Source organism: Pteropus alecto, unplaced genomic scaffold (assembly GCF_000325575.1).
Source record: "Pteropus alecto unplaced genomic scaffold, ASM32557v1 scaffold164, whole genome shotgun sequence".
In the NCBI taxonomy this organism is placed as follows: Eukaryota; Metazoa; Chordata; class Mammalia; order Chiroptera; family Pteropodidae; genus Pteropus; species Pteropus alecto.
The window spans coordinates 1,100,917-1,111,877 of record NW_006439568.1 but is presented as its reverse complement, the minus strand read 5'-3'; the positions used below and the strand labels follow the sequence as shown (position 1 = coordinate 1,111,877).

The 10,961-nt window shown below is 37.6% G+C and overlaps 2 protein-coding genes across 3 annotated transcripts in view; one reads left to right on the top strand and one right to left on the bottom strand.

Moving 5' to 3' along the window:
- Positions 1 to 630, top strand: part of FILIP1L (filamin A interacting protein 1 like) — a 42,358-nt gene extending 41,728 nt beyond the window's left edge. Inside the window, exon 3 of the mRNA XM_006916545.3 lies at positions 424 to 630. Within this exon, the coding sequence (XP_006916607.2) occupies positions 424 to 615 (192 nt within the window). The 3' untranslated portion in view covers positions 616 to 630. The remainder of the gene's footprint in view (positions 1 to 423) is intronic.
- CMSS1 (cms1 ribosomal small subunit homolog (yeast)) overlaps positions 1 to 10,941 on the bottom strand; it is a 333,716-nt gene extending 322,775 nt beyond the window's left edge. Inside the window, exon 1 of one of the 2 annotated variants that reach the window (XM_015593042.2) lies at positions 10,732 to 10,941. In XM_015593042.2, the coding sequence (XP_015448528.1) occupies positions 10,732 to 10,795 (64 nt within the window). In that variant the 5' untranslated portion in view covers positions 10,796 to 10,941. The remainder of the gene's footprint in view (positions 1 to 10,731) is intronic. The other variant, XM_006916546.3, reaches the window with a different exon arrangement.
- Positions 10,942 to 10,961: the final 20 nt, after the last annotated feature.

Sequence of the window (10,961 nt, the reverse complement as noted above, 5' to 3'; positions counted from 1 at the left end):
CCAAAAAGTCTTTGGAGGCTGAGGTCAAATCATGTACTTTCTTTATGAAGCTCTCTTAGACTTTTCAGTTGAAATTAACATTTCTCTGGCAATCTATGACCCTTTGAGATTAATTTGGGACAGTACTCTTACTTATCTCCCATCTGCGATTGCCAAAAAGCAAGAAAAATAACTATTTATCTTTATATTTAGTACCAGATATACTGTTGAAGGCCTTGCACATTGCACACATTCAACATATGTTGGCAGAATTGTTTTACTGAAAAAATTTTGTTCAACTTTTTAATCTTTAATGTGATGTGTCCCCACAACATAGTGATTTCAAAGAAGCCAAACCCTCCACGCTGATTCCATGTCTTGAATAATGTCGGCTTCTCCACAAACTGTGCCATTAACTACCTTTGTTCTTCTGTTTAATTCAAGATCAAGGACGTATGCAAGCAAAGAATTCCAACACGGATCCCTAAACCAAAATCCACAAGCATGACTAAGCTTTCCCTTAAAACTTCCCCAGGGCCTATGGACAAGCCTATTCACCACACTGGCTATGAGAAGCTACACATCGTAAGGACTGTCACTTCCAACACTTTCCTCCACATGGGAGGGAAAAGGTAAGTCACGCCAATGCACTGCCTGGATATATTCACCTACAGAAATACCTGCAAAGCTGAAATTACCACTATGGAAGGCCAAAGAGAAAGAATCACCTCTCCAGGAAAGGGTGAAACAGCAAACTGACAGATGGTTTATTCAGATGTTGCTGGACCTGGTGAATAGCATACTGAGAGAGTAGTACATTAACAATTATTTGACCTACATATGTGTAAATGCATACACACACAATCACAGGCCCCGACAAACCCCCCAAATCCTTCTAATTCCTCATCCCAGTTTTAATCCAACCCAAAATTAGACTATTTATCATTACCTTGAGATAGGACTGAAATCACTAGAACAGTACAAAAGTTTTCTGGTAAACCCAGAAGTAATCCTTCATTCCATATTTTGCTAAGAAGATGTGCTAGTGAGAATTCCTAATCTGCTTCAAGAAAGTCATATTAGTTCCATCAAAATGGCAGGACAATTAAAATCATATATAAGATCTAAAATTATGATTTCTTTATGAGCAGGAGAAAAAATAAGTGGTAATTTTTAGTTACAAGGAGGAAGGGAGCTACAAAAATAAATAATAGCCGAATATATCCTTTGTGTGGCCTACCTCACAATCACTGGTATAATGTACACACTTGACTTCTGGCACTTAGTCTTCTGTCCCATTTTTCTAGTAAGTTTCTCCCACTGTATACACCAGACCATGGAATCATATTGCTAGGTTTGTAAAGCAAACCATTTTAGATTGGTATTGCTGCTTTCTATAACAATCAGTGCATTTGAGAATCAAAGGTCACTAATATTGGGATCTTTTAGGAAGATATGAATCATTGTCCTGGGTGTTAAGAAAAATTATCATTTCATAGAACATCTCTTCCCTGAATCAATGCTATAGAAAAATCAGTTGATTCAACAAAAACTTGGCATCAGGAGACCCAAATTCCAACACTAACTTTTCACTCATTTGACAGAGCCTGGCATTCATCAGTTGAGGCTTTGAATTTTTCATATGTAAAACAGGAGAGCTGAAGAATTCTTCAGATCTCTTCCAGTTTTGATAACCCATGAGTATGTCCAATTACAGAATGCTGAATTCAACCAGTCATCTACAAGGCAGTAAGCTAAAGTAATTCTTTTCATGACACTGAAAACTCTCTCACTGAATCACGAAAAAGAAGTGCTGATAATTCAGTGTGGACAGAGTAACACAATGTTGTTTTAAGACAGGCATTTTTGACACAGAGATAGTTATAATTCAGGATAAGTGAGAAAAAGCTTCAATTGGAAGAAGAAAAAAAAAAAGAAGAACAAGATCCAATGTTCTCTGTGACTCTACACCGAGAACTGGAGGCAAGATCCTGGAAGAAATCCTCATGGCTAAGGACAGTGCTTTGGCAGAGCAGGCATGAAGGCTGCCATTCTTAATGAAGGAACTGCCATTCTCCACAATTGTCCAGTCAAACCTGCTTTGGTGAATTGATGCCACTGTACAAACACCCTGGCTCACTCCAATTTCAAGGAGGAGGAATAGGATCGGAAGCCTGGACAGCACTGAGCTACGTAAGCCAAAGAGAGGAATGATATACAGCAGTCCCAGCGGGCAAGTGGCAGAGAGAAATGGTGGGGAGGCCAGATGAATTAAAAGTCTGAAGTGGAAAAGTCTAAGTTAAAGGGAAGCAGTAAGAGAATAGTGGAAGGAAATAGACTACAAAAGGTGATGAAGCTGCGACACCAAAAATAATACAAGAAAGACTGTTCAGAGGGAAGTGCGTGGCATTAACAGGTGGATAGGGGAATGAGAAACACTGAGTAAGGAACTTAGCACTGTGACATAAGCAGGTAATGTTAAGTGAACAGAGGATGAGTGAATGAAGAAGAGAAGGGCTATTCAGTAAAGAGTAAGTGAGAAACTGTGCTAAGAGATGGCAAAGGTGTATGACAGGGTCAGGAAAAGCAGTTATGCTTGGAGACTTCGACACTGTTAATTATACTAATAGATAAAACACTAGACGTCCTATAGTGAAAACCAAACAGACTGAAAAGAAGTTTAAAACAGGAAAAACAAGCACCAATAATAATCTCAGAAAAACAAAATGCCCTGGAAATGTTTTACTTTGAAGAGGAGCACAAAATATGTTTTACATTAGAGATTCCAAAATTGTTTCCTCCTATGTCAGGGGATTTCCTAAAGTACATTCATGCCAAGTTCAAGAGCAAGCAACTAAAGGGAACAAGATTTCATACAAAGTATCAAAAAAAAAAAAAGTAAACGGAAGCAGCAGAAACCCATCTTTAAACAGTAATACAGTTCTAATTCCACAAAAAGAAAAATCTTTAAACTAACAAAGCCTATTTTAACAAAAGGATTACCAACAAAAACCATACTTATTTTAAGCAATATGTAATACAATGAAAATACATAAACAACTAAGAACTGGGAATACGATTTGTTTGGAGTTCAATAAAATGGTGTTGGGCCTAAAACACAACTAAAATATACTTATTTTATAAAACCATACTTATTTTAAGCAATATGTAATACAATGAAAATACATAAACAACTAAGAACTGGGAATACGATTTGTTTGGAGTTCAATAAAATGGTGTTGGGCCTAAAACACAACTAAAATATAAAGAATCCAGCCTCCTAAGCATAATCCCGTTTCTGCAGAAAGGTGGCCCCTCTGGATAATAAAAATAAAAAAGCTAACATAAAAATTCTAAGGTGACTTTATTTAAATTTTAAAAAAGCAGATAAAAAATTCAAATAAATGAAAACAAATCCAATATTTAACAAAATTTTTAATAATCAGATACTTGTATGCTGGAGTCTTTCCTCAGCTCTTCATTTATTTAGCTTTAGTGATTTCAGAACTAATCTCCTTGTACCTGTTTGAAATAAAGGGTAGGCATACCTTGTTTTATTGCATTTCACTTTATTATGCTACACAGATGTGTTTTTTTACAAATCAAAGGCAAGACCCTCCAATGGCAAACAGATTACGACTCACTTTATTGCAATATTTGCTTTATTGCAATGGTCTGCAACAGAACCAGCAATATCTCTGAGGTGTGCTTGTATCTGATTTTAACAGGAATGTGACTGATCTGATATATGACTGATAATTATGGACTAAGTAACAGAATAATTGATGTAAAACACAACTCTTTCTGGGGCATGTTTAAATTCCTTCTTCTGGGGACATGTGAATACAACTTGGGGTGGACTATGAATGTGGGGCAGGGGTCTACAGACTGTGGCCTGCAGGCCAAATTGAGCCTACTGTCCGTTCTTCAAAAGAAGAATACTTTGTGAGATGTGAAAGTCACATGATATTCAAATTTCATTGTCCACAGATAGTTTTACTGGAACACAGCCACACTGGTTTCTTTACATCTTTATTGTCTATGGTTGCTTTTTTGCTACAATGGCAGAGTCAAATAGTTGCAATAGTAACTAACCATCTGGCCAGCAAAGCCTAAAATATATACTATATGGTCTTTTACAAAAAAGTTTGCTGGCCTCTGGTCTCATGCAAAGTAGACTGACATGGAACTCAGGAACAAGAGCTTAAGAAAAAGTTAAACTACTAAATTTTAAAAGTAATACTAGTAATTTAAGAACTTAATTAAGAATTCTATAAAATCTGATGAAAATGGGGAAACTATATTTCAAGCTACTTGTGATACATTTAATAAAATGTATAATTCTATGAGTGCACTAGAGTGTTACAATTAAAAAACATCATGTAAGAACAAGTCAAAGGATTTATGCCACAAAATAATGTAATGTGTTACTGTCGAATCTGAGGGGGTAAACAGATGTAATTCCAGGCCTTCCAAATTCCTGATATTTTTCAAGAGGTTCATGGACATTTAGAAAAATTACAGAACTACTGTACATGTGATTTGGAGAAAGATGTATAAATTTGTACCTTAAACTTTCATAACTGTTGTCGAGCCGCTTGTTTAATCATTTGCAAGAATCATGGAAATTGTATACAGTAAAATAAAAACAGCCTATGAAGGTTATCCGTGGGTCCGTATGTTACAGAACGCTGACTAATAACGTAGTGCTCACTGTCTCTCCATTTTCCTTCCTCTCACCTTTAAAACTTTATCCTGCTTGTTTTATGCCTGCCCCTGAACATGTGCCTTACAATAATATTATTTGCATTTTGATTGACCCACATCAGTGTATAAATCCCATAATGTAAGCAGTTTTTCCCTTTAATTTCATTACAATGTCTAAAATAGGGCCAAGGACAAGAGCTCAATAAATGATTTCGAAAATGACATGCCCTAAAGTTGATGCTTTGTTGCGTGTTATCAACATCTACTGTAAATATTCCAGGTCTGAGTTTTATGTAGAGGAAATGCTTTATAACATCTACTATGCACAGCTGCCTATAGGCAAAATCAGTACTGTAAAGGCCTAACTTTGGTGTGAGAAAGGGAAAAAGAACACAAAAACCTGAGTTATTCAGGTTTAAAGAAAAAATCCAAGGTGTTCCCTTACTTCGTCATTTCCAGAAGGAATTCAGTATAGATAAACCAATATGATTCGAAGGAGATACTATAAAATGATATTCCCCCAAAAAGTGCAATGCTCATTTCAGCAATTCCTAACAAAATGTCAATCACATTGATTCTACATGACAAGAGCTGTCACCTGTAGGAATTATCAGCTCATTTACAAAGCAAACGTCTGAAGTCCCCTTTCAAAACATAATTTATAAAACTAAATCCAAATATAGTTACAATAAAATGTTAGTAGACACAGTTGTACAAGGATTTCTACTGTATTTTTGAAAGAGAAAAGCAGCATCTGCCAAATCTGTTAAAAGCCTATGCAGAATTTTAACAACTCTTCCAGTGGACCCATTTTCTTTAGATGTGGAAATTCTATACTGAAGTCTTTAAGATGTGGCTATGAAATCTTAACGATTAGTTACTTAATAAACGAATACTTAATGAGTGCCTTCTATGTATCCAGATACTACTCTGGGTCCCGAGGATACAGCAAAGAACAAGATAAACAAATCCCTGGTCACATGGAGCTTACATTCTAGTGTGAGGAGACCATAACAATTTCACAAGGAAAAAACAATTGGTGATAAGTGCTCTGCTGAGAATTACCATAATGAGATAATGTAAAAGAACAACTGGATGACTACACTCAACTAGCAGACCAGGAGGTGCTTCTCTATTGGTGATGTTTGAATTGAAGTATTAATGTTAAGAAAAGGCTAGTCATTTGAAATTCAGAAGGAGAGCTCAGAAAGGAAAAGAAACAGCTATTGCAAAAGGCTAAAAGGAATGAGCTTGGCCTGTTGAGAGACAGAATTAAGGCCAATGTGGCTGGGACAGTGTAAACCAGAGAGGAGTAAGTAGTAGAAGGTTTGACAGATAACTAGCCATGGCAAGTAACCTGGATTTTATTCTGTGTGTCAGGGGGAAGCTACTGGAGAGTTTAAGCAGGCCTGTGAGTCCAATTTCTATTCTAAAAGGATCACTCTGGCTACTTATTGAAGAGCAGTCCAGACGGGGACAAGACGGAAACTGGGAGCCCTATTAGAAGCTTACTGCCATGGATAAGGAAACAGAGGATGACAGCATGTGCTCTGATGGAGTTAACAAAGAAGAAAAATTGTGGGGGGTGGGAGGTGTGGAAGTTTTAGGATATGTTTTGGGGTAGAGACAAGCTTTGATAGATCAAATGTAAGGAGTGAAGGAAATAAACAAATGAATAAATTAGATATTCCTAGGCCTGCCTGTTTGTGAAACTGAATAGTTGGCGATTTAATTTACTGAGATAAGAAAGTTTGGAGGAAAAGCAGACTTGAGAATAATTCAGTAGTTGGGTCTCATTTACATTAGATGTCCATGAAATAAGTGAAGACTTCAAAAAGACAGCCAAGTATGTGAGCCTTGTGCTCTATCATCAAGTTTGAGTTCCTGGCAAAGAGATGGTTATAAAAGTCTAATGGTACAACCTGCTTATTTGTATCAATGTTCTTTAGAAGGGTAAACTTTGGAAGACTAAGAGTTCATAGACATAGGAGTACAATGATGTATATAAACAAGGGTTTATAAGCTATGAGTCTCTTTAAATAGATAACTGTTATTTTAGAGATGAGACTCTTACCACTGATAATTAGAATAATTTATTATCTATGAGAAATTTAAATACAGGTTGGTTTCAGATTGCCTGCCTATGAATGACAGCCTCCCCACTTACCAACTGAATAATATTGGGCAAATCACTTAACCATTTAGTACCTCATTATCCTTGCCCTAGAAAATAGGGATAACAATAGTTAACTACCTTATGGTGTACTTAAGAAGATTAAATGAGCTAGTACATGTAAAGCAATCAAAACAGTATCTGTCACATAGTAGGCACTCAAATGCAAGTTAGTATTATTATCTGCAGTCTCCCACACTATACACAGAAGTGTCTTCACACTTCAGTTTTCTAGATGCTTGGTAAGAGATGGCATTGAGAATTTAGAACGAACTAGGGAAGCATATAAAAAATCCTCCCAGAAGAAGTGGAGGCTAAGAGTTTTGCAGATTGCTAAAATCATCCTCTTTAAAAGTAAGCCATACGTTTGCCAGTCATTCCTAAATCTGTATCTCCAGCCCTGACCCAACCCTGGAGCTCCATACCTAGCTGCCTACTAGACACTTGACTTGGTAATTTAATAGACATGCTAGTGGAATTAAAAAGGGGAAACAATCAGTGTCCTCTTCAGTCAGTGAATGATCAAGTGATCATCTCCAACTGCAGAAACTCTTGACTCTGCTCCATAAGCCACGAAATCTATGCAGTGAATGACATTCTCTGTTTTCAGCTTCACACTGAGAGAGTCAAAAACAAGAAATCTCAGGCATTGTATCTGCTCATTTTAGCATTGTTTTGCAATCATGATTCTACTGCATGTATTGTTTACAACAAATCAGTTCAAATAATTTCTTAAGGTATGCAGAGAATAAGAAAATAGTGAAATAAGGTGAAATAAAATATTAGATGTCATTAAATGACTGACTCCTAGGCTTTGTTGCCTGAAGCAGACTGGACTGCACACTCCTCAACAGAGACAACTCTCAGCTGTCTTATCCTGGGCCATGACTCCATTCACTACTGATGATGTCACCAGTAGGGTAATCAGACATCTCAGGTAAACCAGGACAGTCCTAGCGAAATTCTAAACAGCATGGCCTTCCACTCTCAAGTGTCTAGATTGGATGACTAATTATATGTCTACTTATGTATATGATCACCAAGAGCTGTACAGCATCTTGCATGTATGCATGTGTTTATTCATTCAGCTAATTATCTACCAAACACTAACCAAATGCCGGGTCTCATGTTGGGCTCTAGTACAATTCAGGATTCTAATATAAAAGGACAGGTCTTGAAGAGCCATAAGATGCATGCAAAAGGGGTCATATGTTGATCAAGAGCTTCAGTAAGAGTCTCTGAGTTACATCCCACATGTAAGAAGACATGAGAACAGCAAAAACATAGTATATTCCTTAGACACAGGATACATTAGACAGGTGTTATATACAGTGTAAAACTAACAGATATTTGTTGAATAAATGACTTAAAATGCTCCATTGTATTGTGACCACAGGTAGGAACTGGGAGCAGGTGATAAGATGTTTATTTTTATAGGCAAGTAGCAAAATACACAATAGGAATAAAAGCATCACTACAACTATCTTTTCTGAGTTAAGGCACTATTTCTCCTTTGCCCTTCAAAACAAAACATGATTCACACATTTTAGGCTGATCTTTCCCTTTAATGTAGGAAGAATCAGCAAATGTGAATTGGTTCAACTGTGATTTCTTCTAAAAAAGAATGTTATACAGATTAGTTAGAGAAATTACCGGTAATCAGTAAAGCAGATCTCAAGGAAGCTTGCTTATATGCTCACTTTACCTAAAAATAGTTTAACAAAGCAAAGGCCTCTGACAAATTTAATGTTAGCGATTTTCAAAGCTTAGTCTTACAGCAAGAAGAAACCTAAGAAGTAAGGTGATCCTGTGGACGCCAACAGATTATCTTGATGGGGATCCTGGCAATTTAGATGAAGGAGGCCATAGCACTTTAAAGTTCTACTAGATTAAATGTTTCGAACTTTTGAACTTAAAAAGATAATCTCTAAGGACCCCTCATTTTTACTGATCAAGATACTGAGGCCCACAGAAGCCATGTAGTAACTGTGGGAAAAGTGTGATTTAGAAAGTCAGGCACACTTGACTAACCTCCTCCCAGACCTCTTCCTTGCTGTGTGTTAAGAATATTACTTTTCTCAGTTTCTCATCTATAGAAATGAAGATAACACTTAGCTTGTAAAGATGTTACAGATGAAATAAATTTGTATTTATGAAAACATCTACCACATAATAGATACTCAATACACACTGATTTCCCTCCTGCCAAAGGGAAACTAAGTTGAGAGACACAAAGCTGGTGAGGGACAGGAGACAGGACTAGAACTAAGAATCAGGATCCCCTTCACCACTCAAAAAAAAATTCATTTATTTCTTAAATGGCCTCTCTCCTTGAATCATACCATAAAATACAGAGTTTAATGCCTGAGTTATAGGGAGAGGGATAATTAAAGTAAATATGAGTCACCAAAGCCTACAAAGACAAACATATGTGCCCTTAAGTACAGAGATACATTTGTTAGAAACAAAGTTGCAAAAGGGTCAGGAAGTTTAATCAAGAAAGTATGACATTGGCTATCTTTTTAAAAATGACATTTAAGGGGTCAAATACGTGGTGGCAGAAAGAAATCTAACTATGGGAGGTGAACACACAATGTAAATATATATGACTTACTGGATTTTGTTAACCAATGTCACCAGAAAACAAATAAATAACTAAGGGAAGAAAAAGAAAATAGAAATTGTAGCCAATTTGAAAAAATAAAAGAAAATAAAAAGTAGTCATCAAAAAATAAAATAAATAAGTAAGTAAGTAAATAAAACAAAAATGACATCTGCTCAGCTTGTACCTGAAGGCTGCCCTTGTGGAAACAATGTTATAGTAGAACTGTGTTGTCTTTAATGACTATTTCACAACTCATATTTCAAGATTAATGTTTGCGGCAAATATTTATCAAGTGTCGATCATGTGCAAGACCCTTTGGACTATACAGACATGAATCAGACTTTGGCTTTGTCCTAAAAAACGCTAGTGGAGAAGAGAGGCAGACTTTGAAGAGTGAGAAAGAATATAATTGTATATTAAGCCTTATGGTACTTGAAAAGGAAAGTTCAAGGCCAGACCTATGGTGAGGGGTTACTTAATGCTATCTACTCAAAGGTAAAATGTCCACTACATTGACAGTGGGTACACATAGTAAACACTTTTGTGTTAACTGAATTCTAGTTTGTTACTGACACCAACTAGTTACGTGCACTTGTCAAATTACTTAAGTTACTTGACATCTTTAGGTCTCATGTTCCTCATCACTAAAATGGGTGTTTCAAATGGATGATGGCTATCTAAACCTCCTTTAGGCTGTAATAGTCCAAATTACATGATGATGATGACGAGGACAGCAAGAAAAATTATAGTTTATATTCACCACACACATTATGTGCCACACTGTGCTAAAGTGCATCATTTACATTATCTTTATTTAATCTTCACAACCTTATGAAATTAGTATTATTATTATCCCTATTTTACAGATGAGAGGCTGGGAAAGCGAAACAATATTAGAGGGCTGGTGTTGCGATTTGAACAGAACAGTCTGAACCTCATCCAAGAGTTATTCTTAACCACTAAGCCCAAACTGTCTTCACGAAAACTGTCTTATCCATTGAGAAATAAGGAAAACAAAAACAACTTGGAAAAGGGTCCTTCCCGACTAGCGGGCATGTCTGAATGAACGTCATACTTGTCTGTTTCACGTGTTAGTAAGTCTCTAGCGCCGCCTCCCCGGCGATGCTCGCGCACTCCTACACCAGTGCGCACCACAGCTGGACTGAACGGGTGACCCGCAGAGGCGGGCCGTGGCTGAGGCGCACGGAAGGGCTAGGGGCGGGGGGAAGGCGGGGAGGCCCCGCAGGAGCGCGCGCAGAGCGTGTACCTGAGCTGCTGGCTGCTCTTGCCGGCTGGTTCTCCCACCAGTCATCTCCAAGATCGTCTGCCATCACCACGCAAGACTCGACGTGGGCGGACCGCTAAGGAAAAGACGACCGTGGCCGGGACTCGCGCTGTCTCAGCCCGGGGTGGGACTTGCAGCACGCGGAGCCTCTCGTCGGACAGCGTCGCCTCCGCCCCGCAGCGCTGGCGTCAGAACTTCCGCCCCGCCTCCCC